This window comes from Humulus lupulus, chromosome 7 (assembly GCF_963169125.1).
Source record: "Humulus lupulus chromosome 7, drHumLupu1.1, whole genome shotgun sequence".
NCBI lineage: Eukaryota > Viridiplantae > Streptophyta > Magnoliopsida > Rosales > Cannabaceae > Humulus > Humulus lupulus.
The window spans coordinates 38,853,639-38,879,417 of NC_084799.1; the positions used below are offsets into that span (position 1 = coordinate 38,853,639).

At 37.3% G+C, this 25,779-nt stretch overlaps 2 protein-coding genes and 1 non-coding gene across 3 annotated transcripts; 2 read left to right on the forward strand and 1 right to left on the reverse strand.

The window, feature by feature from the left end:
• Window positions 1–9,881: 9,881 nt before the first annotated feature.
• On the forward strand, window positions 9,882–10,811 carry LOC133791606 (uncharacterized). Its single transcript, XM_062229527.1, has one exon. The coding sequence runs from the start codon at window positions 9,882–9,884 to the stop codon at window positions 10,809–10,811; it is 930 nt and encodes a 309-aa protein (XP_062085511.1).
• A 6,286-nt stretch (window positions 10,812–17,097) lies between these two features.
• LOC133792834 (small nucleolar RNA R71) lies at window positions 17,098–17,203 on the reverse strand. The gene has a single exon (XR_009874306.1). It is a non-coding gene; the product is annotated as a small nucleolar RNA R71 (small nucleolar RNA).
• Window positions 17,204–19,261: 2,058 nt separating this feature from the next.
• LOC133791607 (uncharacterized) lies at window positions 19,262–21,868 on the forward strand. Its single transcript, XM_062229528.1, has 5 exons — window positions 19,262–19,522; window positions 19,781–20,064; window positions 20,164–20,290; window positions 20,423–20,971; window positions 21,287–21,868. The coding sequence occupies exons 1-5, from the start codon at window positions 19,262–19,264 to the stop codon at window positions 21,866–21,868; spliced, it is 1,803 nt and encodes a 600-aa protein (XP_062085512.1).
• The last annotated feature ends 3,911 nt before the right edge of the window (window positions 21,869–25,779 follow it).

Genomic DNA, 25,779 nt, shown 5'->3' on the forward strand with positions numbered 1-25,779 from the left:
CACAAGAGATGAATTTAAACTTTATATTTTCTAATGGGCCCAAATAAAACCTATCATTTTATGAATATTTTATTTGGCAAAATACCACATTATCTAACAAACATATAGGCCACTATATGCATCTAAGTCCAATTGCAAAAATGCCACATATAGTGCAAACATACATGTTATAATTGGATGGGCCTAATCATGTTACTATATGAGCAATTCTATGAATTTATGCAAAAAATACCACAATTTATTTCATTTGCAAAAATACCACAATTAATTATCTAGAATTTATCAAAAAAATCCAAATTAATTAAATTTTTACAAAAAATAAGTCAATTTAAATGAAATTTATCAACAATTAACAATAGTTAATTTAAATTTCATTTATCAACAATCAACTTGGTTTTTGGTTAATTTGAAAAAAAATATTAATTTAATTTAAATAGGATTTATCAACAATTAACCAAAGTTAATTTAAATCCCATTTATTATCTAATTTTAAATGATATTTTTCAAAATTTAACTAATTTTAAATTTTAAAATCAATATCTTAACTATTTTCTAAAATATCTTGTGTTGTTATAACTATTAGCTAATATTTTAACCATTAAAAATAAAATAAAATATAAATAGTTATAGCAATCCTAAAATATCTCAAAACAGTTAATCAAATTCAAATATCCATAAAAATATCGAACTAACAATATTCAAATTTCAAATAATTTAAATATTAAAAACTATAGAATAAAAATATATTTATATTTTCAAATAAAGATTTTATAAAAATATCAAGAATTTAAAAGAAAATATCTTAAATATCTCATATCTTAATTCTAATAATTTATTATATTAAAATATTCAAAATTAAGTTGTTAGTCTATTTTTAAATTTGAATTTGAATCTTTGTAGAAAATATCTAATTATTTAAATCTCAACTAACAAAAATTGTTATTTTTAGAAAATAATTTTAAATACAAACAAATATGATATTTTTAGCTTTGATTATAAATAATAAATTTTCACAATTTTAATTTTCTTTATTTTTCAAAAAATAAAATTAAAAAAAAATTTCTGGATGAACAGTACCCGATACGGGTACTGTTCACTGGTTGCAGGAGGTGCACCCGCGCAAGAGGAACATGCCGAGGGACGCGCGTGCGCATGGCAGGTGCGTGCGTTGGTGCGCACAGTGTGCGCGCGCGCATGGCAGCCAGAAGAAAAAAATTTCGGAAATTTTTTGTGTGCAATTTTTCAAACCAAAAACATTTTCTAATTAATTTTTAACATGTTTTACACAAAATAAAGTATATATAAAATTTATATCATAGAAAACACGACAAAATAACCTAAAAAATTGTTAAAATTCACATAAAATCAATATGCTTCATAAAAACATGAAAACCATCCAATTATTCAAACACATTAAACAATCCAATTTTAAACATGTTCATGCATGGAAATAAAGATTACCAAATGCTCTGAGGCCAGTTGTTGGGAAAACTTATACATGATCTTTATTTATTTTCATGTATATCTAATATTAAACAAATTAATACGAGATAGCCTAAAACATGTTTCTAAAATTGAATTCAAAGAAAAACAATGAATAGAATACTTACAGTATACACAACGAAATTAAAGAGTCATTCCTTCAGTTTCTCTAACTCTTGTATCCTCTCTGTCACAGAGTATTATCGAGAAATTGAACTGATCTTCTATTTTCTTCACAGTCTTCCAATGTATCCTTAGAATTACCTAGACTAGTGTGGGCAATTCTCAACACATGAGATAGATATAGAGAGAAGAAGAGAAAATAACAAAGAGGCTTAGAAAATGACTTGTGTTTAGAGAGAATCTAAAACTATCAGAAAACCAGTAATTAAACTTATATGTCGTCTGTTTTGACTTCTCTCTAAGCACTCATTTTATAGACTCAATTAGGCTATTTAATTTAATTAAAAAATCAATAAAATAATAGCCATTTTAAAGCCCTAGGTCGAAATTATCATGGGCTTTAGGCCCGTGAAATTTCCCATTTGATTATAAACCCATTGGACTTAAAATCAAGGCCTGTATTATTTTCTATTGATTTAATTAATTAAATAATTATTTAAATCCTTTATCAAATTAATTATTTATAATTTGAACCTTGATTTAAACTTATTTATTAATTTAGATACCAAATTATTTTAATTAATAAATCTGCCCTAATTTCTCTTTTCTTCTCTAAATTATATAACTTTGTGAAACTATCCAAAATTGACTTGGTCAACTTTGATAATTCTAATTGATGATTAAATAAATTAAATGAGACTATCTAGATGATTTTATCCAAGGTACAATGGGGACCATGGGCCTATGAAATCAAGCTCCAATAAGTTATCATAAATCTAACAAATAAATTTACTAACTTATTAATTCCCCGTGACTCCATTATAAACTCGGAATCGCACTCTTGAATTCATAGAATGCTCTATAACAAATATAGATACGCTATTAATTATCCATTGTTACAACCATAATTGTCACTCAATCCTCTGTAGATGGTCTACCATGAGATAGGACTAAAATACTGTTTTACCCCTCATTGTATTTTATCCTTAAAACACTTAGTTCCTTGTAAATGATATTTCAGTAAAATAATTTAATTACTCAAATGAGATCTCTATCATTTAACACCTTGAACCAAACTAAAAGGAAACCATTGTTTCACTTCTTCATCAAAAGCTATAGATGTTCATATCTATGATTAACACTCCCACTCAATTATACTAACGAGTTCCCAAGATGTAAGTATGGGCTAGTCCATAGGGTAAGCTAGTAACGAACAAGTCAAAGAACTCAAATAATACAATCAGTTAGAATACTAACCACTCAGAATTGAGATTGAATTGACCTATGGCCAACTATATGATATGAAAAGAATAGATAATAACAGTATGTTTACTTATCTTATCAACTATCAATATCGGTCCAGTCCGATGTAACAAATACATCCAATCTTATCTACTTTGCTAATGTTTTGGAAAGAACATAACACTGTAATGTGTAAGTAGATCATATCGTAGATTGGCAAATCAGTGTAAATCCTGTGCACTGACTAATCATATCGAAGATGATGCAGATGAAAGTTATGAATAAATGGACAAATAGTTCATTTGATGAACTTTTGAAGTTTATGAAATTTTCATTCCCGAAGGAGAATAAGATTCTAGTTTCATTCTATGAGTCTAAGAAAAAAATGAGGAAGTTAGGGTATTGACGGTGAGAACTCGTCAACGAATAAAGGTCAGAAAATTCAAAGACTTAACCAGCAACTTATAAACTGAGGAAAACTTATGGAGACTCAGAGAACAATGGCAGGAGAGTAATGAAAGAAAACATGTATATTGCTCTTTGAATAGCCTGGCATTACAAGAAGTTTCCAACCCCTTAGTTTGAGAGGTGGAGGTCTATTTAAAGCTTGGCTCTAATGGCCTTTGATACAAGGTGGTCCTAGGGGGCAAGAAGACACTTGGGTACACTGTCATGGTAGTGGCACAGGTCGTGGTGTCGATGCTTGTCCGTGGTCAGAGGCATGCAGGTCATGCCATCACTCCTCGTACTTCCACTACTTGCCAGGCATGGATGTCAGAGTCACGCCTCTGTCCTTCTCAGGGTCGTACATCCCGTACTCATGGGCATGCCTTGTACCTGATGGTACTTCTTTTATTTACAAGATATAAACTCTCTCCAAGCTTATTTACATTTTGCTAAGTAATGAAGAAAATTATGAGTTCTTCATTAATATGAAGCGGATTTCCTGCACACAGCCTCCCGTTGAGGCATTTGTGGGAGATAGGCCTTGCGTAATGAGGCCCTGCTACGTATCAGCCCCGTGGCGTGGGGTTTGGAGAACTGAGCCTTCCTGATGGACGATGTGCTCTTTGGCGTCAAGGCATGCGCTGTCATGTGGCTGAGTGGGGCTCGAAGTGCTTCTGTGTGGCCGAGGAGGTGTCCGCGAGGCCCTGGTGCGAGGCGCAGGGGCATGTCCGCGAGGCCCTTGTGCGAGGAGCAGGGGCATGTCTGCGAGACCTTGGAGGAGGCACAAGGGCGTGTCTACTAGTCCCTGGTGCGAGGCGTAGGGGCATGTCCGCGAGGCCTTGGCACGAGGCGCAGGGGCATGTCCGCGAGGCCTTGGCATGAGACGCAAGGGTGTGTCCACGAGGCCCTGGCGCGAGGCGCAAGGGCATGTCCGTGAGGCCTTGGCACAAGACACAGGGGTGTGTCCGCGAGGCCCTTGGCGCGAGGTGTAGGGGTGTGTCTGTGAGGCCCTGGCGTGAGGCGCAAGGGCATGTCTACGAGGCCCTGGCATGAGGCGCAGGGGCGTGTCTGTGAGGCCCTGGCGTGAGGCGCAGGGGCGTGTCCGCAAGGCCCTAGTGCGAGACGCAGGGGAGTGTTCACGAGGCCCTTGGTGCGAGGTGTGTGCGCTAGGCCCTTGGCGCGAGACGCAGGGGCATGTTCACGAGGCTATTTCCACCCCAAACCTATGTTTTGAGGGTCACAAGGCGGGGGGCCTCGTTCAAGCTGAATTTTGGTATTCACATAGGGTTAGGTTATCAATCAATTCATGTTTGCAAGTACGACTGTTGTTTATTCTGGAAGGAGAATTCCCTAAAATAGAGTTGTCTTGTATGTGGTGAGAGCCGTTGGGTTGACAAAGACACAAAGGGGAAAAAAGTCGCCCACAACGTGTTGCGGTACTTCCCTTTGACTCCTAGGCTGAAGCATCTTTATGGTTCAAGGCATACAACAAATGATATGACCTGGCATAGTACGGTACCATCAAAAGAAGATGGTGTGATGCTCCATCCTGTTGATGGGGGTGCTTGGAAACAATTTGATTCTAGATATCCAGATTTTGCCAAAGAACCCAGAAATATTCTGCACGTACAATATGCCTCATTAGTTGTGCATGAAAGAGTCATCATTCATGCTGACCTTATCGATTCCCAGTCTGAAATCACCCGGGAAGGATATGGTTGTCTTTTTGAGGCTTGTGGTAGACGAATTGAAGGAGTTGTGGGATGAAGGAGTTCAAACCAGAGATGCTGCAATGAACAGTGTATTTAGAATGCGTGCAACAATATTATGAGCTATCAATAATTTTCCGGTGCGTAGTAATTTGTCTGGTTGGAGTGGCCAATGATATATGGCATGGAAGGTAGTAGAAGAAATCAATCATCGAAAGATCTGGGATCATACAAGTATCGATGATGATAATGAGGTTGATGTCGTGCATGATAGTACTTTTTCAAATTTTGTACTTACTGTGGAATTATGAGAGTTGGAAGTTATGCATTTGGATCGACCTGGTCACACCAACATAATCAGGGAACCGTCTCGATCTGTTCCGGATGTGGATGATGATTTCATCAATGAAGATGATGATGACAAAATTAGTGAAGATGATTTAGAAAGTACAGAGAAGGGGGAACCTACAAAGAAGTTTTTGATTTTGGGACATTATTCACGATACTTATTGGTAACCTTATTGGTCACCGTGTCCCATTATATTATGACTCGGGGTAGAGTGTTTCGGATGAGCACAAGATAGGATTGATGCAAAAGATTGAGGTAATTTTATCAACTTATTCACATGTAATGTTTTTTTTTGTAATTTCAAAATTCTAACCAATTTAATTTTTTTTTTAGGAATTTCTCATTCTTCCCCGAGCTCTTCCTGAGTAGTGACTAATAGAGACTGGGATTGAGCGAGAGTTTTAGGATCGCTACAAGAATAGAAAAGGTCGCAAGAAAAAATACTTCGATGAACATGGAGGGTATGATGACATCGAGACAACTAGAAAGAATCCATCAGAGGACATGGACAACGAGAGTTGGCAGAAGTTGGTTGACCTTTTCACCACTCCACAGTTCCTGGCACGCTCAAAGGCAAATGCTGCCAACAGAGAAAAACTGAAGTATCCAAGTCTCTATGGATCAAACACTTATGCTTCTGCTTGATTTAAGAAGGTAAATAAAAATATATAAATAATTTGAAATATTTTTAGTTATCTTAATAATAATTTCAATATTTAACTGATATTTTGTTTTCTAAAGATGAATCTTCAAACTAAGGAACTACCTAACATTATTGATACGTTCCATGACATGCGCAATCATCCAGCACGTGGATGGGTGAACATGAATGCTAAGGATGCATATGTAAGTAACTTTCTAAGTTTTGTATATATGTTTATTATTCAATTATATTATGTATTAATTTTCTTGTTTCTAAACTGCATGATGCCTTACAGCAAGAAGTCCAGACACAATCTCAATCCCAATCCCAATCTAAATCTGAATCTTTAGGAGGAAGTGCCTCTATCGATGAGACACAAGTCATCTCAAAGGTATTTGGTCAACGCCGTGGCCACAACCAAGGTATTGGATGCAAGTTGAAGGGAACTAGTACCTTTGCCTCAGGCGCCACCAGATCCTCTTCACAATCAGAGGCATCACCATTTCTGTCCACCATAGTCGACTCTCCAATGGTACCAGCTTAGGTTTTCCAGTCCATGGTTCGACACTTCAGTCAAGCCATTATGACTTAGAACAATAACTTCTAGCAAATGCAACAATTTATGCAAAAAACAAATCCGAACATCCAAGTTCCACAATTTCATCTTGTCAACTTGGACATGAATATGATATAGTCCATGATGGAAAACTTTCCATGCTCGGGCCAATTTCCACCCCAGCAGCCACAACAACCACAACCACCACAATAGCCTGACGATGATGATGACTTTGGGATTAATTTAGATGACATTTTGTTTGGTTATATTATTCTTTTGAACTTATTAATATTTTGTGTTTTTTATTTTATTTTGGAGACTATACTACTTATGTTTTGTTTTTTACATTTTGGAGACTATACTAATTTTAAATTGGTTTTATTATTTAATTAATAAATCTGTTTTCTTATTTAATTAAATAAATTGGTTTTATTTATTTGTTTAGTTAATATTTAAAATTTTATTAAATAAATTTTAATTAATATAATTAATTATTTAAAAAAAAAAATTATATACCTACAGCGACGACCTGTCGTTCGCAGTAGGGTGGTTGCTGAACACGAAAATATGAGATTTCGTGACTCTACGGCGACAAAATGTCGTCGCTGAAGGCATATAAACCTACACACTTTACAGCGACAACATATCGTCGCTGTAGATGTTGGCGGTTGACGGACCTACAGCGACGACATGTGGTCGCTGTAGGAGTTTTTGAAATTCAAATTTTGTACCACCTACAGTGACGACATGTCATCGCAATATCCCAGTCCAACCAAAAAAAGGGATTTCCTACTGCAACCGGCATGTTGTCGCTATAGTAAAATACTACTGTGACGACTGCGTTTTGTCATCGTTGTAGGTCGCTACACATACGAACCTACATCGATGTCATTTTGGTGACAATATGTCGTCATAGTAGATCTACAACAGTGACTTCTTGATCCACAACGACGATAAAAGTTGTCGTTGTAGAGTCTTTTTCTTGTAGTGGTGGCTTTTGGGTTTGTAGATGGTCGGACTAGGTTATAGAGCAAGAATTTATGCATTTGGATAGTGAATTAGTAAATTAAATATGAGATTGAATGTTTGTTGTTACAAGATAGTTAGAACAGGAGATTAAAAGTTTGGATATTGAATTTTTTTTAATAGATTTTTAGTTTATTTTTGGATAAATTTCATCTTAGGTTGTTGTGTCGTGAAATGCTTTGTATATGATGGTGTTGTTCAAATCTGGGTTATGGTGATGAAGAACACAATGGGCAGAGAAGGAGAAGAAGAAAAGAAAAAAATGTTTTTATTTTAACTTTTTTATTATTTTTATTTTTAACTGATTTAAATATTTGTTTTTGTTATTTTTTAAAAGTTAAATGTATTTTAGTTAATTTTTTCTATTTTAAATTCAATTTAAATTATTTAAAAAAATGATAAGGTGGATCAATCATAATACACCACTTGTGCACCCAGTTAGCGTTTAACAAAACTGATATAGTGGGTACCAACAGAACCCGACAAAAGTAGACATTGGGTACTTTTTCTACAAAAAAAAAGGTGGTTACTAATTCACAGGTTTTTAAAAATATTTGGCACTTTTGTTGCTAATTTCCCTTATATATATAAATTTATACTAAATATTATTCATAATACAAAATTTGCTAAGTATATCATTCATTATGTTTATTAAGAGCACTCACAATAAATGATATAAAATAAATATAGTTTCAAAGTATAAAACAAAATGGTAAAAAAAAAAGCACTCGAATGGATATTCTATTTTTTTTTTTTTACCTTTAGCTATAGTGTCTTCTCTATACTTAAATATTCTTATTTATAATTCAAACATTTTTTAATAATATATTTCCCATTTCTTATTCTCTTATTCTCTAATCTCTTCTCATTATTTTATTTTTTAATTAATAAAAAATATAATATTTAAATAATTTAGAAAAAAAACAAGTCAATGTAAAAAAATGAGATTTTTGTGATGTATTTTGAAAAATAAAGTAGAAAAACTATTAAAAGTGCTATAAAAAAATTAATTTTGGTGAGCTAATATAATCCTTAATCAAAATTAAGAATTTTTTTCCAAAATCATCCATCTCACACTTTATATTTTTCTCTACCTATCATTGTTTGTCACGAACAAAAAGGAGTATCTGTTAGGCCCGAAAAATAGTTGACCTGGGCAAGAACTCAATTAAACGTAGTTATTGGGCCTAAAGCTTTTGGCTTGGCCCAAATAACATTTTTATAGACGATCAATACGGAGTGTTTAAGTAAATGAATTCATGTAAGTTCAGAAGCCAAGGTTCGGGGCGGAAAGTAATAGATAGTCTGCCAGCGAAAGTTGTAAAGAGTATCGTTAATAATTAAATATATTTGACCTATGCGAGAAGAGGAGGAAGTAGAGGCGGGAAAGTTGGTTACATTTTAACCAATCAAATACTCCCACTCACTTCGAACCTTTTCTCAGAATATCTATAAATAGTCGATGATTTGAACAACAAAGGCATCTGATTTTTCTGGCAACATTACTTTGCTTGAATAAACACTCATCTGATTTAAGCATCAAGAGTTTTCTTGTAGGTAACCACAAGACACTTTGTTCACTTTGGAGATTCAAGATCCAAATCAGAGAAGAGAGCCAAAGTGACCAGAGAAGAAAGATCAATTTACCAGATTACCTCGACAAAATTTTTGACATCAACAATTGACACCGTTTGTGGGAACGAAAAGTTTCAAGAAACAGTTACCAACAGTTCCCAGCTAATAACCGTGTGACTTAACGAAGAAGAAGAAGTCATCACTTTAATAACCACCACCTTAGCGTTGACTAACACAACAGACATCAACAAACAACTGAAGCGGATGTGCAAACTGATGGAAGCATCGCACCAACGTTCTGAATGAGCGATCAAAACTTTGAAGGAAACCCAAGAAAAGTTGGAAGTTAAAATGATGACACTTCGGAAATAAAACACAGAATTGAAAAACATAATCCCTTCTCCGTCAAAAGAACCAGTACCTGTCCAAGTTCTGGAAAATGACGATGATGATCTTGATCTGAATACACTTCCCAACGGCCATGCCGCCGACGAACGTGTACATGCAGGAGCACAACCTGTTCGCCAAACTGAAACTCACGCTACTATGAACCAGGATTACCGCTAACAAGGTTCTCAATGCCAAAATCAAGATCGTGAAACTTCCCACCACCAGATGGGCCTGACTGAATGTGCCGAGAATGAAACCCGAGATGTTCTCAAGAACCAGTAAAAGTTTAAATACTATGCCTCACAAGGAAATCCTCTACCGGAAGGTTGGAAAGAAGAGATGATGAAAGAAGTCTTGCAGAAGTTCTCAGAAGGAAGGTCCTCCTACCAAATGGAAGTCGCAGATTTGTCCATGAGAAGAGCTGACAAGACTCTGTTTACAGATTGGATTGTGCAAGAGCCAAAGCCAAAAGACTTTGTCATACCAACCCTGCCAGCTTTCAACGGAAGAGGCGATCCCTTGGATCATATCTTTCAATTTCAACAAAAGATGTCCCTAGTATTAAATAATGAGGCCATTCACTGCAAAGTCTTCTCCACCACATTCACTGTTCCTTCGCTTCTATGGTTCAGGCAACTTCAACCATGTTTTATCAATAGCTTCAACGATTTTAGAAGGCAATTCTTGCAACAGTACAGGGCTAATCGAGAAGCACCTAAAACTATGGGAGATCTCTATCACATTGAACAAGGTGAAAATGAACACCCCCAAGCATACCTTCAACGGTTTATGGATTTGGTACACCAAATCCATAATGTTGACACTGTCATTGCTGCAAACTTGTTTATCAAAAACCTGCAAGTTGGTACACTATTGTATGAAAACCTCACTTTAACCCCACTATATGATCTAGCCGATATAAAAATCAGAGCAGAAGGTGGCTTCCATGTCCTAGAAGCAAGAGACCACACACAAAAGAAGTTGGCATTGATTTTAGTCCTAGTTGTCAATAACCCACCTTTGCCAACCACAAAGGACAAGCGAAAGTCCACCAATTTTAACCAAGAAAAAGGCTCAAAGAGATCCAAGAACAGGGGGGAGCGCTACGTTACTCGTATTTCGATTTCAATACCCCTCGAGAAAAGATCTGTGAAGAGAACAAAGACTGCCAAATTTGGTGAACCCATTCAAGATGTAGTCTCCAACCGACCGAAAAGACAAGAACATATATTGCATATTTCACAAAGATCATGGCCATACAATATCTGAGTGTAAGAGTTTGTACGGACAGATCCAAATGCTCATGAGAAATGGGAAACTTACCCAGTACATTAAGGGATCATCTCTTACCAATCCACTTCCTCCAGCAACCCCGATAACCACACAACCCGCTGCACCCATACGACCCGTAGAGGCAGCACCCACTGAAACAAGTCCTCATGATTCATGGGATAGTTAAGCTAACTCATGAAGATGAATGAAAAGCCAAAAATTTGAAACGTATGGAAGAGCATGTCAAAAGCTACAAATCATTGGGACACACCATCAACTTTATATCACCTGAGGATCGCTTCTACCCCTTATCTCCAATTACTTTCACTGAAGTGGATCTGCGTTGCTTACAGCTTCCACACGATGACCCGCTAGTGATTAAGCTCCAGGTTGAAAAGTGCATACTAGGATAGGTCCTGGTAGACGGCAGAAGTGGCGTGGACATCATATTTTGGGAAGCCTTCCAAATGATGGGCCTCGATGAATCCCATATTTGACCCTCAACATTTCTTGTTCTAGGCTTCAACATTTTCAAAGTATACCCAAAAGGCGCAATTAAAATTTGGGTCTACGTAGCAGAATGCACGTTAGAAGTCAATTTCGTTGTCATAGATTCTCAAACAAGTTACAACGCTATCATGGGTAGAAGTTGGATCCACAAAATGCAAGGAGTCGTATCCACTTTACACCAAGTAATGTGCTGCCAATCCCTTGATGGAAGCTACACCATTGATATTAAGGGATGCCAGAAACAAGCGAGGAAATGTTTTATAACTATGAAATAAGCTATTGACACACCTTCAACAAGCACTTTTTCCCAAAACTATCAATATCAATTAATGGGAAAATTACCAACATTTCTTCAGGCCATCAAAAATGAGGATTCTTTAGAGCATAATCTCACTACAGTAGATGAACTTGAAGAAATTTATCTAGACGCCCGTGACAAAAGCAAAACACTGCCGGTAAGTGCCCGCTTACCCAAAGAAGAGAAAATATTGCTCATCAACTTTCAAAGAAACACAACAATACTTTCGCATGGACTCCACAAGACATGCCAGGTATCGACCCTTCGGTTATGACACATTGCCTTAACATTTCCAAAGACTTCCCAGCAGTAAAATAGAAGCAACGACTGTTCGCATCTGAAGTCAACCAAACAATCCAAGAGGAAGTCGACCGATTGCTACAAATTGGGCTATAGAAGAATGCTTGTATCCAAATTGGATAGACGATTTAGTGATGGTTCCAAAGAAGAATGATAAGAAGAGAGTATGCATCGATTACATAAACCTCAACAAGGCTTGCCCAAAAGATAACTACCCTTTGCCAAAGATCGATCAGATGATTGATGCAACGACCGGATATGAACGCATAAGCTTCCTTAACACATATTCATAATATAATAAAATCCCCATGTACAAAGATGACCGCATCCACACAACGTTTACCACAGAAAAGTGACTCTACTGCCATAAATTCATACCCTTTGGACTAAAAAATGTAGGAGCTGCCTATCAGAGGTTCATGAACAAAATCTTCACCAATCAACTAGGTCAAATAATGGAAGTACACATTGACGCTATGGTCATGAAATATAAGCATCTCTCATATCACATCCAAAATTTGACAGAGTATTTTTGTAACGTCCCCAATTCCCTAATAAGACTTAGTGTCTTGATTAGGGGGCCAGGTGATTAGGAGGCCAGGAGGGCAATAACTGGATTAATTATGTGTTTATATGATTATATGCATGTTATAAGAATTATGCGAGTTATAATATGATATGACTACTATAGCATGTTTAGGTGTATTAAGCATGCGTGTGGGCCTGTTTCTTATAAGAAGGGTATTTTTGTAATTTTGACCCGTTGAGGGTATATTTGTAAATATATGTGTTTTAGGATTGAGACCGCATTATTATGTGGATATATTTGAGTTATTCGGCCTGAGGCGATCCTAGTGAGCTAGTTAGTGGTTCAATCACAACAAGGTCAAATACCCGACTCGGGGTGAGCCTAGGGGTATTTTGATAATTTAGTACATTATCGAGATTTATCGGGTAATGGGAAGTTATTTGGTGATTACTTGGGGATATTGGAATTAATTGAGAAATATGGTGTTAATTAAGATTGGCAGGAAATGGCGGCAAAAGACCATTTTGCCCTTGAGGGCATTAAGGAACTAAGTAAAAGCTAGGGGTGTTTTGGTCTTTTCCCTAACCTTGGATAGACTTAAGCTAGTAGAAGCCTTCAAAAATCAGCAAAAACACTCAGTAATCCTCCCATTTTCTCTCTCTTGTTTTCTCTCCCTCCCTCTTAGTGTGTTAAGTTCTTTGAGTTTTTGAGGAAAATTGGCCTGGGAAATTGAAGGTTTGGAGCTAGGAATTGGATTAGGAGAAACTTAGGATTGTAATTACACAACTGAGGAAAGGTTTAATCTATGTTTTATTGTGATTTTCTGGTTAGTTTCTTTGTGTTCTTGAGCGTAGAAGCTGAAGATGGGATTTTAGGTTTCAATAAAGTTTTAATGAAGTTAGAGCTGTTATATTGTTGCCTATGATGTGTTTTTGAGAGTCCTAGTCTTGGAGCATCACGGTGTGTATGAACTCAAGGGCGTTTGGGGTTCTTTTGAACCACCATAGTGCCGCGACGCATGTCCAATGAAAATAGGGCTAGGGCTCTCTGCTTTGGGGCGCACTGCTACCCTTAAGGGGTTTGCCGTGGCTCTAATGGGAAAGCATGACCAAGTAAGGTTTTGAATTGTGGGGACTGAAACCTAAGGGCTCAAGAAGGATTCTACTATCTGCTTTAGTAGAATTTGAGGTCCCGGAGGCTAGGACTCGGTCCGAAAGCCTTTATTTACTTGATATTGATGGATATCCTTAATTATGGTTATGACTAGGGTACCGCTAGGGCTCGGAAGGGGATCGTGCTCGAGGGTCATTTTTATTTAGCCAGTGCTTGGACTAGAGGTAAGAAAATTGCACCCTGGGTTATGATTAGGACTCGGGCCCTTGTGAATGAGCATGATTATGATTATGCCTTTGATTGTTTGATTAAGCATGCTTGAATGCTCTGTATCTGGATAATTGTTAAATGATTTATGCTTGTCTGTATTATTTGATTAAAAGGCTTGACTTATAAGTTAAGGGCGACAATAGCGCGTTGAGAGCTAGCCGAAAGGGTAGACTTATAAGTCAAGGGTGGTAATAGCGCGTTAAATACTGGTCAATATGGTTAGGCCTATCCAGGAGCGTGGTATATGCTTGACCCTATGGTTGTTTGGAAAATAATGCACCGGGTACGCTTGGTCAACCCCAAGGCTAATTATATAGAGGATATGGAAATGGGCCCTAGGGTGACTCTACAGTCACTTAGCCTAGGGCAATGGGCCCTGGGGTGACTCTACAGTTACTTATATAGGGCAACAGGCCTTGGTGTGACTCTATAGTCACTTATCTGGATTGAATGCATGCATGAATATAATTATTATTGCTAGGCATGCTAATTATGATTCTATAGTATGTTATTAACTATTTATGAGCATGTTTAAGTTTTCTTGCTGAGCCTCGGCTCACGGGTGCTATGTGGTGCAAGTAAGGGAAAATGGAAGCTAGACTAGCCATGCATTGTAGAGCTTCAATGGTGGTGTGTACATATGCAGCTTGCTCGACCACCACGACCGAGGATTCACAAAGGAACTAGGGTTAAGCCCTAATTTTTCTGCTTAGGCCTACTTGTGTGTAACCACCCTTTTTGGTTGTAAATGACTTTGTAAATGTTTATTTTGGGATCCCATGTACGAACTTAAGCTTTTAATGAAAGTAAATATTCCTTTGGCTGAAATTTTACACCCTAATCCGTTAATTACTTCTAGTAACACATTTATGTCCAAATGACTTGATTAGCAAGTCCAGCACTATTTATAGTACACAATGTAATGGTCTTGGCTATCCAGGGCGTTACCATTTTGTTGTTTTAGATCGCTTTCAAATGAAGTTAAACCCGACAAAATGTGCCTTCGACATTTCTGCGGGTCAATTCTTGGGGTACGTCATTAGAAGAAGAGGAGTTGAAGCTAATTCCACTCAGATTGCATCTTTTTCAGAAGTTCAAGAACCACAAACAGCTCGGGACGTACAAAACATTACTGGGAAGATTGTAGCATTAAGTTTCTTCATCTCTAGAATGTCAAATAGGTGCCAACCCTTCTTTCAAAGCATCAAAATATCAACAAGCACACTTTGGGGGGATGAACTGATAAACGAGTTTTAGGCTAGTTTATGGTCTAGTTTTAGGATGGTTTTCATAAGTTTAGGATTATTTTATTGCAGAATTATGTTTGTTTGTTCATGTTTCAGGTTTTCCATGATAAGTTGGTGAAAAGGAGTGGAAGTGGAAGAAAATATAGATAAGTTGGAGAAAATCTTGTTTTTCGGGGTCGATATGTGCGGGTTTTGACGCTGTCAATAGTGCTACGACATTATCAAAGGAGCGCCATAGTGCTAGGAAGGATATGAAGGAGTTGATCGATTCTGGAAGTGGCGCCCCAGCGCTACAAAGACAGTGCCCCAGCGCTATCAAGAACTGAAAGGCAGCGCTACAGTGCTACATGGAGGGCGCTACAACGCTAGTGAATTTTTTTTAGGCGTTTTGGCTCTGACTTTAGCGCTACAACGCTCCAGACACTGCGCTGTATACGCGTTTTGCTGATTTTAAACCACTTTTTGAAGGGAAAAATGGTCTATTCACTTGGGAATCTTGGAAGACTATTTAAGGAACATTATTATGCGATTTTGGAGAAGAGTCTCAGTTTTTAAAAACCATAGATTAGAAGAGGCTGCTGTAATTAGTTTTCTATTTCATCTGAATTATTTAGGTTGATTTTATGAACAATTATTTGCAGTTTATTTCCATCATGTTATTTATGAACTAATTTCTTTTATCTAGGAATTAATATAGTCACTGGGATTTCTATTTAATTTTATTATGATTTTCTATTGATACTTATTTTCTATTCTAATCTATATGATGTTTGTTTAATGTTAGTAAATACTTGATCACTATTTACTTGATTTAATGGTTTTGATTCAAAATTCGAAAGATGAGAATTGAATATGCTATCATTGTATAGACATAGGTTGCATATTGGACGAAAGTACCTATATGACTTGTGTAGTAATTAGGTTTCCATGTTTAATGCCTTCTATATGTTCAAGTTTATCATAGAAATGTAGAAAACCTGCATATAGATTGAGATCTTATATCTTGAAAAAGAATAGGAATCGACTATATTAACCTGCTATTAGAATAGAAAGAAGAGATTTAGAATTGATTATTAAAATTAATAGAATGAACAGTTGATGAAATTAATTCCTAGGTTTTTTTTATTGATTTTTAATTAAGTGTTTCATTGTTTTGTTTCCAGTTCTTTAATTTTTGTTTATAGTTTATTGTATTTCTTTTACCTTTAATTATTCACTTAAATTTTAATTCACCAAATATAATTTGAAAATCAATTAGTGATAATTGGAAGATAGTCTCTGTGGGACGATATCCATTTACTACTTGACACGACTACGTATACTTGCGTATAGATTTTCACGATCAAGTTTTTGGCGCCGTTGCTGGGGACTTATATTCCAATATCATCGTTAATTGTTATTTGTTCTAATTTGGTTATTTTATTTCTGTTAACATTTATTTGGATCAAGATTCTATTGTGTCTCAGGACTTGTTGGTATATGCGAAGCAATAGATACAAGGAGATTATACCAATCGATCTAGAAATTGAAAGAACGTGTAGACAAAACAGGAAAACAAAGAGGAGATTGGAGTTTACCATGGTTGACAATTTGGGAAATGGTGCTAATAATGGCCAAGGGGTTGCAGAGGTTCAAAGGGAGCAAGGACCAAGAACTTTGAGAGATTATGTACTTCCTACTGTTACAGGAGTGCATTCATGCATTAGACCTCCAACCATTGCTGCAAAAATTTTTGAGATTAAGCCAGCAATCCTCCAAATGGTCCAAACAACTATTCAGTTTGGAGGCATGCCAATGGAGGACCCCAATTTACACATAGCAAATTTTTTGGAGTTATGTGCTACGTTTAAGATGAATGGGGTGAGCGATGATGCTATAAGATTAAGGTCATTCCCATTTTCACTGAGGGATAGGGCAAAGAGTTGGCTAATATCCTTACAAGCGAATTCTATCACTACATGGGAGGAGTTAGCTCAGAAGTTCCTTGCCAAGTTCTTTCCTCTAGCAAAGGCTGCAAAACTAAGGGGAGAAATTAATAATTTTTATCAGATGGATGGAGAGTCACTGTATGATTCTTGGAGCGCTTTAAGGAGTTGTTAAGGAAGTGTCCACACCATGGAATAGAAAAGTGGATGTTGGTGCATAATTTTTACAATGGGTTGAATGGAACAACGAGAACAATCATAGATGCTCTGGCGGGAGGTGCTTTTATGAGTAAGAGTGCTAATGAGGCGTATGAGCTATTAGAGGAGATGGCGATGAATAATTACCAATGGCCAACTAAAAGGGGACAACCAAAGAAGGTGGCTGGAATGATGGAATTGGATGCCATATCAATGCTTATAGCTCAAGTAGCAGCTTTGACAAAACAATTACAAAAGACTACACTCCCATCTCAAGCTATGCAAGTTCAAAACCCATGTGAATTGTGTGGAAATACCCATCCACCCAACCAATGCCCTGCTCTAGATATGAATAACATGCCCATGGAAGAAGTACAAGCTATAGGGAAATACCTAAGACAACCCAGTAATCCAAATTCCATGACCTACACCCCAGCTTGGAAGAATCATCCTAATTTTTCTTGGTCCAATACTCAAAATATCCAACAACCTTACCCTCCACCTCAGCCACAATATCAACCTCCACAAAATAGAACACCATATCAACAACATGCACACCAACACCCTCCACCTGGATATTATCAACCTTAAAATATACCACAACAAATGCCAATGAAACCAGCTGAACCTCAACCTGATGTACTTAACCAATTCATGAATGAAACCAGGGCGTCCATAAGGAGTTTAGAGACTCAAATAGGGCAGTTGGCTACTTTAATGTCAAATAGAGCTCAAGGAAATTTGCCTAGCACTACAGAAGTTAATCCTAAAGAACAGTGCCAAGCTATTACATTGAGGAGTGGAACGAGGTATGAAGGACCAAAGAAGAATCAGTCAGAAGAAGAAGAAGGTCAGAAGGGAAATGCACAAGGTAAAGAAGAAAAGAAGTTTAATGATGAAAAGGTTACTGAAGACCGTAAGAAAGAAGAGGAGACACCACCTGTGAGTATTGAGCATCATGTTAAAATTCCATATCCACAAAGACTTCGTAAGCATAATTTAGATAAATAGTTTGCAAAGTTTTTAGAGGTGTTCAAGAAGCTACATATAAATATACCGTTCGCAGAAGCATTAGAACAAATGCCCAGCTATGTAAAGTTTATGAAGGAGATTCTGTCTAATAAGAGAAAGATGGGTGATTATGAAACAGTGGCGTTAACGGAAGACTGTAGTGCGATTTTGCAAAGGAAACTTCCTCAAAAGTTACGAGATCCTGGGAGTTTTACTATTCCATGCACGATTGGGGAGTTTGAATGTAAGCATGCACTTTGCGATTTGGGGGCCAATATTAATTTAATGCCTTTGTCAGTATTTCGTAAACTTGGTTTTAGGTGAAGCTAGGCCAACTACAGTAACATTGCAGCTGGCTGATAGATCTGTGAAGCATCCACGTGGTATTATAGAAGATGTATTGGTAAAGGTGGATAAGTTTATATTTCTAGCTGATTTTATAGTTCTTGATATGGAGGAGGATGAGAATGTTCCTATTATTTTGGGGAGACCATTTTTAGCAACTGGGCGAGCATTGATAGATGTGAAAAAAGGAGAGTTAAAGCTGAGACTTCAAGGGGAAGAATTAGTATTTAATGTGTTTAAGGCTATGACTTATCCTAAAGCAAGTGATAATTGTTTCTCAGTTGATGTGGTAGAAGAAGTAGTAGGAAGAAAAAAAATTAATTGAGGATCCTCTTGAATTAATTCTTATAGTTGATGATGTAGATGAGGAGGACAATGAAGAAGCGATGAGTTATTTGAAGTGGTTAAAATCATCTGAGCCGTGGAAGCATAAAAAGTTGGAAGAATTGGGTGAGGGACCGGAAAGACCTTTACCATCGATTCTGAAGCCACTTGTTTTAGAATTGAAAGTTTTACCAGACCATCTCCGATATGCTTATCTTGGGGAAAAAGAGACTCTTCCGGTTATAGTTTCATAATTTATTTCAGAAGTAGAGGAGGAGAAGTTGTTGAGGGTGTTAAGGGCTCATAAAACTGCTATAGGGTGGACTCTGGCCGATATAAGAGGAATTAGCCCATCGAAAATTATGCATAGAATTCTCATGGAAGACGATGCGAGACCGATTATTGATGCTCAACGAAGACTTAATCCGAAAATGAAAGAAGTAGTGAGGAAAGAGATTTTGAAATGGTTAGATGCTGGAGCGCTTTACCCTATTTCTGATAGTGCTTGGGTAAGTCCAGTACAAGTAGTACCTAAAAAAGGTGGTATGACTATGGTGAAGAATGAAAGTAATGAACTGATTCCAACTAGGACGGTGATGGGTTGGAGGATATGTATCGATTATCGAAAGTTGAATAAGGTAACTAGAAAAGATCATTTTCCTTTGCCTTTTATTGATCAGATGTTGGATAGGTTGGCAGGGCATAATTACTATTGTTTTCTAGATGGGTACTCGGGCTATCATCAGATTGTAATTGCACCAGAGGATCAAGAGAAGACAACGTTTACATGTCCTTATGGGACTTTTGCTTTTAGAAGGATGCCATTCAGGCTATGTAATGCACCAGCCACATTTCAACGGTGTATGATGGCAATATTTTCTGACATGGTTGAGAAGGGGATTGAGATTTTTATGGATGATTTTTCGGTTTATGGGCCCTCTTTTGACACGTGTTTGACTAATTTGGAGCTGGTTTTGAGGAAGTGTGAAGAGTCACATTTGGTGCTTAATTGGGAAAAGTGCCACTTTATGGTAAATGAAGGAATTGTATTAGGGCACAAGATTTCTAAGAAAGGCATTGAAGTGGATAGGGCTAAGATTTCTACGATAGATAATTTGCCACCTCCGGTTTCAGTAAAAGGAGTAAGGAGTTTCTTAGGCCATGTAGGATTTTATAGGAGGTTTATTAAAGATTTCTCCAAGGACTCGAAGCCACTGTCCACTTTGTTAATGAATGGGGTTACGTTCGATTTTGATGAGAAGTGTTAACAAGATTTCAGGATACTTAAGGAAAAATTGATTTCAACACCTATTGTTGTTGCACCTCAATGGGATTTTCCATTTGAATTGATGTGTGATGCCAGTGATTTTGCAGTTGGGGCAGTGTTGGGACAAAGAGTTGACAAGGTATTCAGAATGATTTATTATGCAAGTCATACCTTGAATGATGCTCAAATAAATTCCGCAACTACAGAAAATGAGTTGTTGGCCATAATGTTTGCTTTTGATAAATTTAGGCCATACTTGATTGGGAATAAGGTGGTTGTTTACACAGATCATTCTACGATAAAGTATCTTATGACCAAGAAAGATTCCAAGCCTCTTCTTATTCGGTGGATTTTGTTGTTACAAGAATTTGATGTGGAAATTAAAGATAAGAAATGTACTGAGAATTTGGTGGCTGATCACTTGTCTAGATTGGAGGTTGATGAAGATTCTCTTGACAAAGAAATTCAGATCAATGATGCTTTTCCTGATGAGCAGTTGTTTGAATTGAGTGTTTGTAAAGATGTTCCATGGTTTGCAGACTATGTTAATTATTTGGCTGCAAAGGTTATACCTCCTGAGATGACAAGGCAACAATTTAAGAAATTCTATTTGGAGGTAAAGCACTATTACTGGGATGAGCCTATTCAGTATAAACATTGCCCTAATCAAGTTATCAGAAGATGTGTGTCCGAAGAGGAGATGTCAATCTTGACTCACTGTCATACTTTGCATTGCGGCGGTCATTTCGGAGGAACAAGAACAGCAGCAAAAATTTTGCAGAGTGGGTTTTACTGGCCTACATTATTTAAAGATGCTAATGTCTTTGTTAAAAGTTGTGATCGTTGTCAACGGACTGAGAATATATCAAGAAGAGATCAAATGCCAATGATTGGTATTTTGGAAGTTGAGTTGTTTGACGTATGGGGAATAGACTTTATGGGACCTTTCCCATCATTGTATAATAATAAGTATATTTTACTTGCGGTGGATTATGTTTCTAAATGGGTAGAAGCTGCAGCAAATCCTACTTGTGATGGGAAATAGGTACTTAGATTCCTTCATAAAAATATCTTTACTCGATTCGGCACCCCCAGAGCAATTATTAGTGATCGGGGAAGTCATTTTTGCAATAAGTGGTTCACTGCTCTTTGTGCTCGCTATGGTGTTCATCATCGAAAGGCGTTATTTTATCATCCAATGGAAAATGGCCAAGCTGAAGTGTCAAACAGGGAAATAAAAGGAATTTTAGAAAAGACAGTAAATACATCAAGGAAGGATTGGTTGAAGAAGCTCGATGATTCATTCTGGGCTTATCGCACTGCATTCAAAACTTCGATTAGGATGTCACCATATCGATTGGTGTTCGGTAAGGCATGCCATTTACTGGTGGAACTGGAGCATAGAGCTTATTGGGCTGTGAAAAAGTTAAATCTTGATCTCTTTATGGCGGGGCAAAATAGACTTATGGAGTTAAATGAGCTTGAAGAATTCCGAAATGAAGCTTATGAGAATGCGAGGATCTATAAAGAGAAGTCTAAAGCTTTTCATGATAAGCGAATACTGAGGAAGGATTTTCAACCAAGAGATAAAGTGTTTCTATTTAATTCCAGACATAAGCTTTTTCCTGGTAAATTTAAGTCGAGATGGTCAGAACCATACACAGTAATTACGTCACTTCCTTATTGCGCAGTGCAAGTTCATAGTGAGAATACGTGACATTTTAAGGTAAATGGTCAGAGGTTGAAGCATTATTTGGAGGGTCCTGTGGAAAAATACAAGTCCGTGGTGATTTTGGAACTACTTTGATCTGAATACAAACAAGGGTCCGGCTAAAAGACGTTAAAGACAGCGCTCTAAGGAGGCATTCCTAAGTTTATTTTTATTTCATTTGTATTTTGCATTTCTGATTTTTTTTTATTTGGTTTGGAACAATGTTTAGGGAATTTTTTTAGTGATTATTTTAGTTTTAATTAGAAAAATTTTGATGTATAGAATGAACCGTGAAAAACGTGAAAAAAATGCAAGGGTTTGCAAGAAAAAAGGTTAGAAAATGTTCATTTATCAGGAAGTAGCGCTACAACGCTTGTAGGGAGGCACTATGGCGCTTGTTACAGAGAAGATTGGGGATTTTATTCGAGCACCAGCGCTATTAATAGGGCGCTATGGTGCTAATCTCAGAGCCAAAAGGGTTTTTTTTTGAACGTTTATTAGTGCTACGACGCTGTATTGCTAGCGCTACAATGCTCTTTCCAGAGACAAATAGCCCAGCAACCTTATGTAGTGCTACAGCATTGGACATGTAGCGCTATAGCGCTCTATAACATAATTTTTTTTTTAAAAACCAGGGAGTTTCGAATTTCATCTCCTTCAAACCCTCATTTTTCATTCTCCTCCCGTGTTCTCTCTATCCCAACACCCCAAAGCCTCCATAGATCTTCCATTATAGCCTCTTACCCGAAAATTTCACCATATATTCCAATATTTTTTCTTCATTTTTCTCTTCTATCTTAGCCCTTTTGTCCTTTGCTCAATTTTTTCTTTTAAAACCAATTCCTCAATCACCTTTTCGAACCCTAAAAATTAAGAGTTTTAATTTCTTGAAGAAGATTAACATTTTCAAGGGGTTTTATTCACTCAAACACAAGGGAATCCATTTCAAGGGTTAGTAGTAAGTGTTTTCAATCCCTCTTATTCTAAAATTTTTGTTGCATTTGGGATTGGGTTTCATTGTTGATTGTTTTTGGTGGATTGATTTTTGTGTTGTGTTGTGCTGTGGAGAATTTGGATATTGTGTTTGTGAGATTGAATATATAGGGTGGTTTTGAAGAGGAAAAGTGTTTAATGTAAGGGGAGGTGCTGTCAATTTTTTTTCTGGGTTGGTGAGAGTGTGGATAATGGCTCCTAAGAGTAGAGCGGGTAGGAATAAGGATAAGGGGAAAGGTCAAGCGTCTGCTTCCCAACCAAGGGATGATAGTTCAGAGCAAGAGTATGATGAAACTAGGTTTATAAATTTCCAGGCTCAAGAACGTTATGAGAAATTTGTTAGAAAGCCCTTGATTCCTGAGTGTGAGGTGGAATATCAGTCTGACCCTTTTAATCATCAGACTTTTGAGTTAGTTAGAGAAAATCTTGCGGCTAGGAAGTGGGAAAATTTTGTGACAAAATTGGCGCAGTCCAACGTATTATTGGTGTATGAGTTTTATGCCAATTTAAGAAATAAACACAATGATACAGTTTTTGTTCAAGGTAAGCGAGTGCCTTTTATTGCATAGTCCATTAATAAGGTTTTCAAGGTCCCGCACATAAAAGAGCAGGAGGAGGAATACAATAAATTTTTGAAGGGATATATAGATTATACTGCTGTGGATGACAAATTATGTTTTGAAGGTGCTCCTTGGACCTTATCTGTCTCTTTACCTAAAAGTATAGCGTCTTGTCAACTGAATATTGAAGCTAGATTTTGGGCTTTCTTTGTTTGTGCTTGATTCATGCCAGTAAGTCATGTGTTTGACATGACTAAGGATCGAGTACTTCTGATGTATGCCTTGATGACAGGGGTGACTATTAATATGGGTTCATGGCTTAAGGAAAACATTGAGTTCATTGAAAAGGGCCATACCACTGGAGGTTTGGGCCATGGATCTGTCATCACCATGTTATGTTATAAGGCTGGAGTTCCGGAGTTTGTGACCGATATTTATCATTCGTTGCAACAGCCTTTATCGATTATTCTGATGAAAGATTATCCCAAGCCTGCTTTATATGTGCCGCAAGCTTGGAAAAAGGGTAAGCGCCGTGTCGAAGCAGAGGTGGAAGAAGAGGCTGATCCAGTGCTGCAGGGAGGTAGTAGTGATCAGAGCATGCAACATGTCAGTGATAAGTTGGATTATCTTATCCAACAAAATCAATATATGGTTCAACAATAGCACATGATGAATCAGTATATGGGCCAACGGTACGAATATGAGGTGAACCATGTGGCTCTTTTAAACAATCTAGTGAGTCGGTGGTCTTTAAATGAATCAGATCAAACTTATTTTGCTCCACCACCACCATATCCGCCGTATTCTCCATTCTACTCTCCACCTCCGCCTCCGTCATTTGCTGGTTTTCCAGGGCCTTAGCCTTCGCAGTCTCAACAGTTTGAGGGACCTTCGTCTCAGCCACCATAACCGCCATACTGACGTGGCTGGTCAGGTAAGTCTCTGTTCTCATTCTTTGAGTACTTAACATTGGAGACAATGTTTGGTGTTAAGTTTGGGGGAGAGATTTATTTCTTATGAATTTTTGTTTGTTTTACGGTTTGTTTGTTTTTAATTTTCATTAGTTGTTCATTTTGAGTCATATTTTAGATTATAAATTATGATGATAATTATGGCCATTTGAATATGATTGACTGTTGTGTAATATAATCCAAAGGAAAAATTGGTGTGCTTCTAAAAACAATCTGTGTGCTTGGTTAGATTACTTTATTTTTCACTGTGATTTGTTGACATTAGAGATCTATTGCTCATACATTGCAAATGTTATATGTAACGCCCTACTGCCTTAGAGCCGTTACTGAGTGAGTTTTAAAATGTGCTTTCAACTCGCTAATCGAGGTTTTAGGTTAAACAGTGTAATTAAGCCGTAAACAGAGGAAAAACATTAGAATTAGTAATCTTTCATAGTAAATCATAAAAGTTTGACACCTGGGATCCCAAAATACAGTTTAGAAATATTTACAACATGAAAACTGTACTAAGTCAGCCAAACGACAAAATTCAAGTTCATTTACAAGCATCTCCCAAAACCACTGGCCGTGGCAGCCAGGCTGGCCGAACATGTACACGCTGCCTCACGCCTGCTATACTCATGGTTGGTTGATCTTCTCTTTACCCTTACCTGCACCACAGAGCATATGTGAGTCGAAGCCCAGCAAGAAAACCCACAAGCAAATAACATATGCAACACATAAGTTAAGCATAAATACAGGCCACCAATGGCTAAACACATACGGCCTAGCCGTCCCAGGCGTCTACCAAGCCTTGGGTTCGCGGACCATACCGTGAGGATATCCCAGGTATCCTTTTATGGACTCGCCCTGGCAACTCGCACCCCACGTGCTCAACGCTGCTCCCGGCCCCTTGCCGTTCTCGGCCTTGCACTCAACGTGCCTGACGCTGTTCCCAGCCCCTCGCCATTCTTGGTCTACACCGTTCCCAGCTCTTGCCGATCACTCACATAATATCATACATGATATAACAACAAGTACAGAATTCAAGCATAAGCAGATAAAGAGCTACACTCTGCAGTTCTAGCATATTGGGCTTGGCCCTGCATATCATTTCCATTCAACACATTGGGCTCAGCCCTGCACACAATCTCTATGGAAACAGGGGTTTTCTTACTTGAGTTTCGAGCTTTTTGAGCACTGATGCCCCGAGCACAAAGTGGTTCAATTATTTTATTTGCGAGTTATGAGTAAATGAGCTTTGGTGTTGATAGATTGCAGTGAAAGGGTGAAGTGATTTAGACTGAAAATCTGGATTAATGTTTTACATAGTATGATTGTTTTTTCCTGCGGATTATATATTCATAGCAGTATTGAGTGTTTGAATTGGTTAGATATGTCAACTTGATTTATT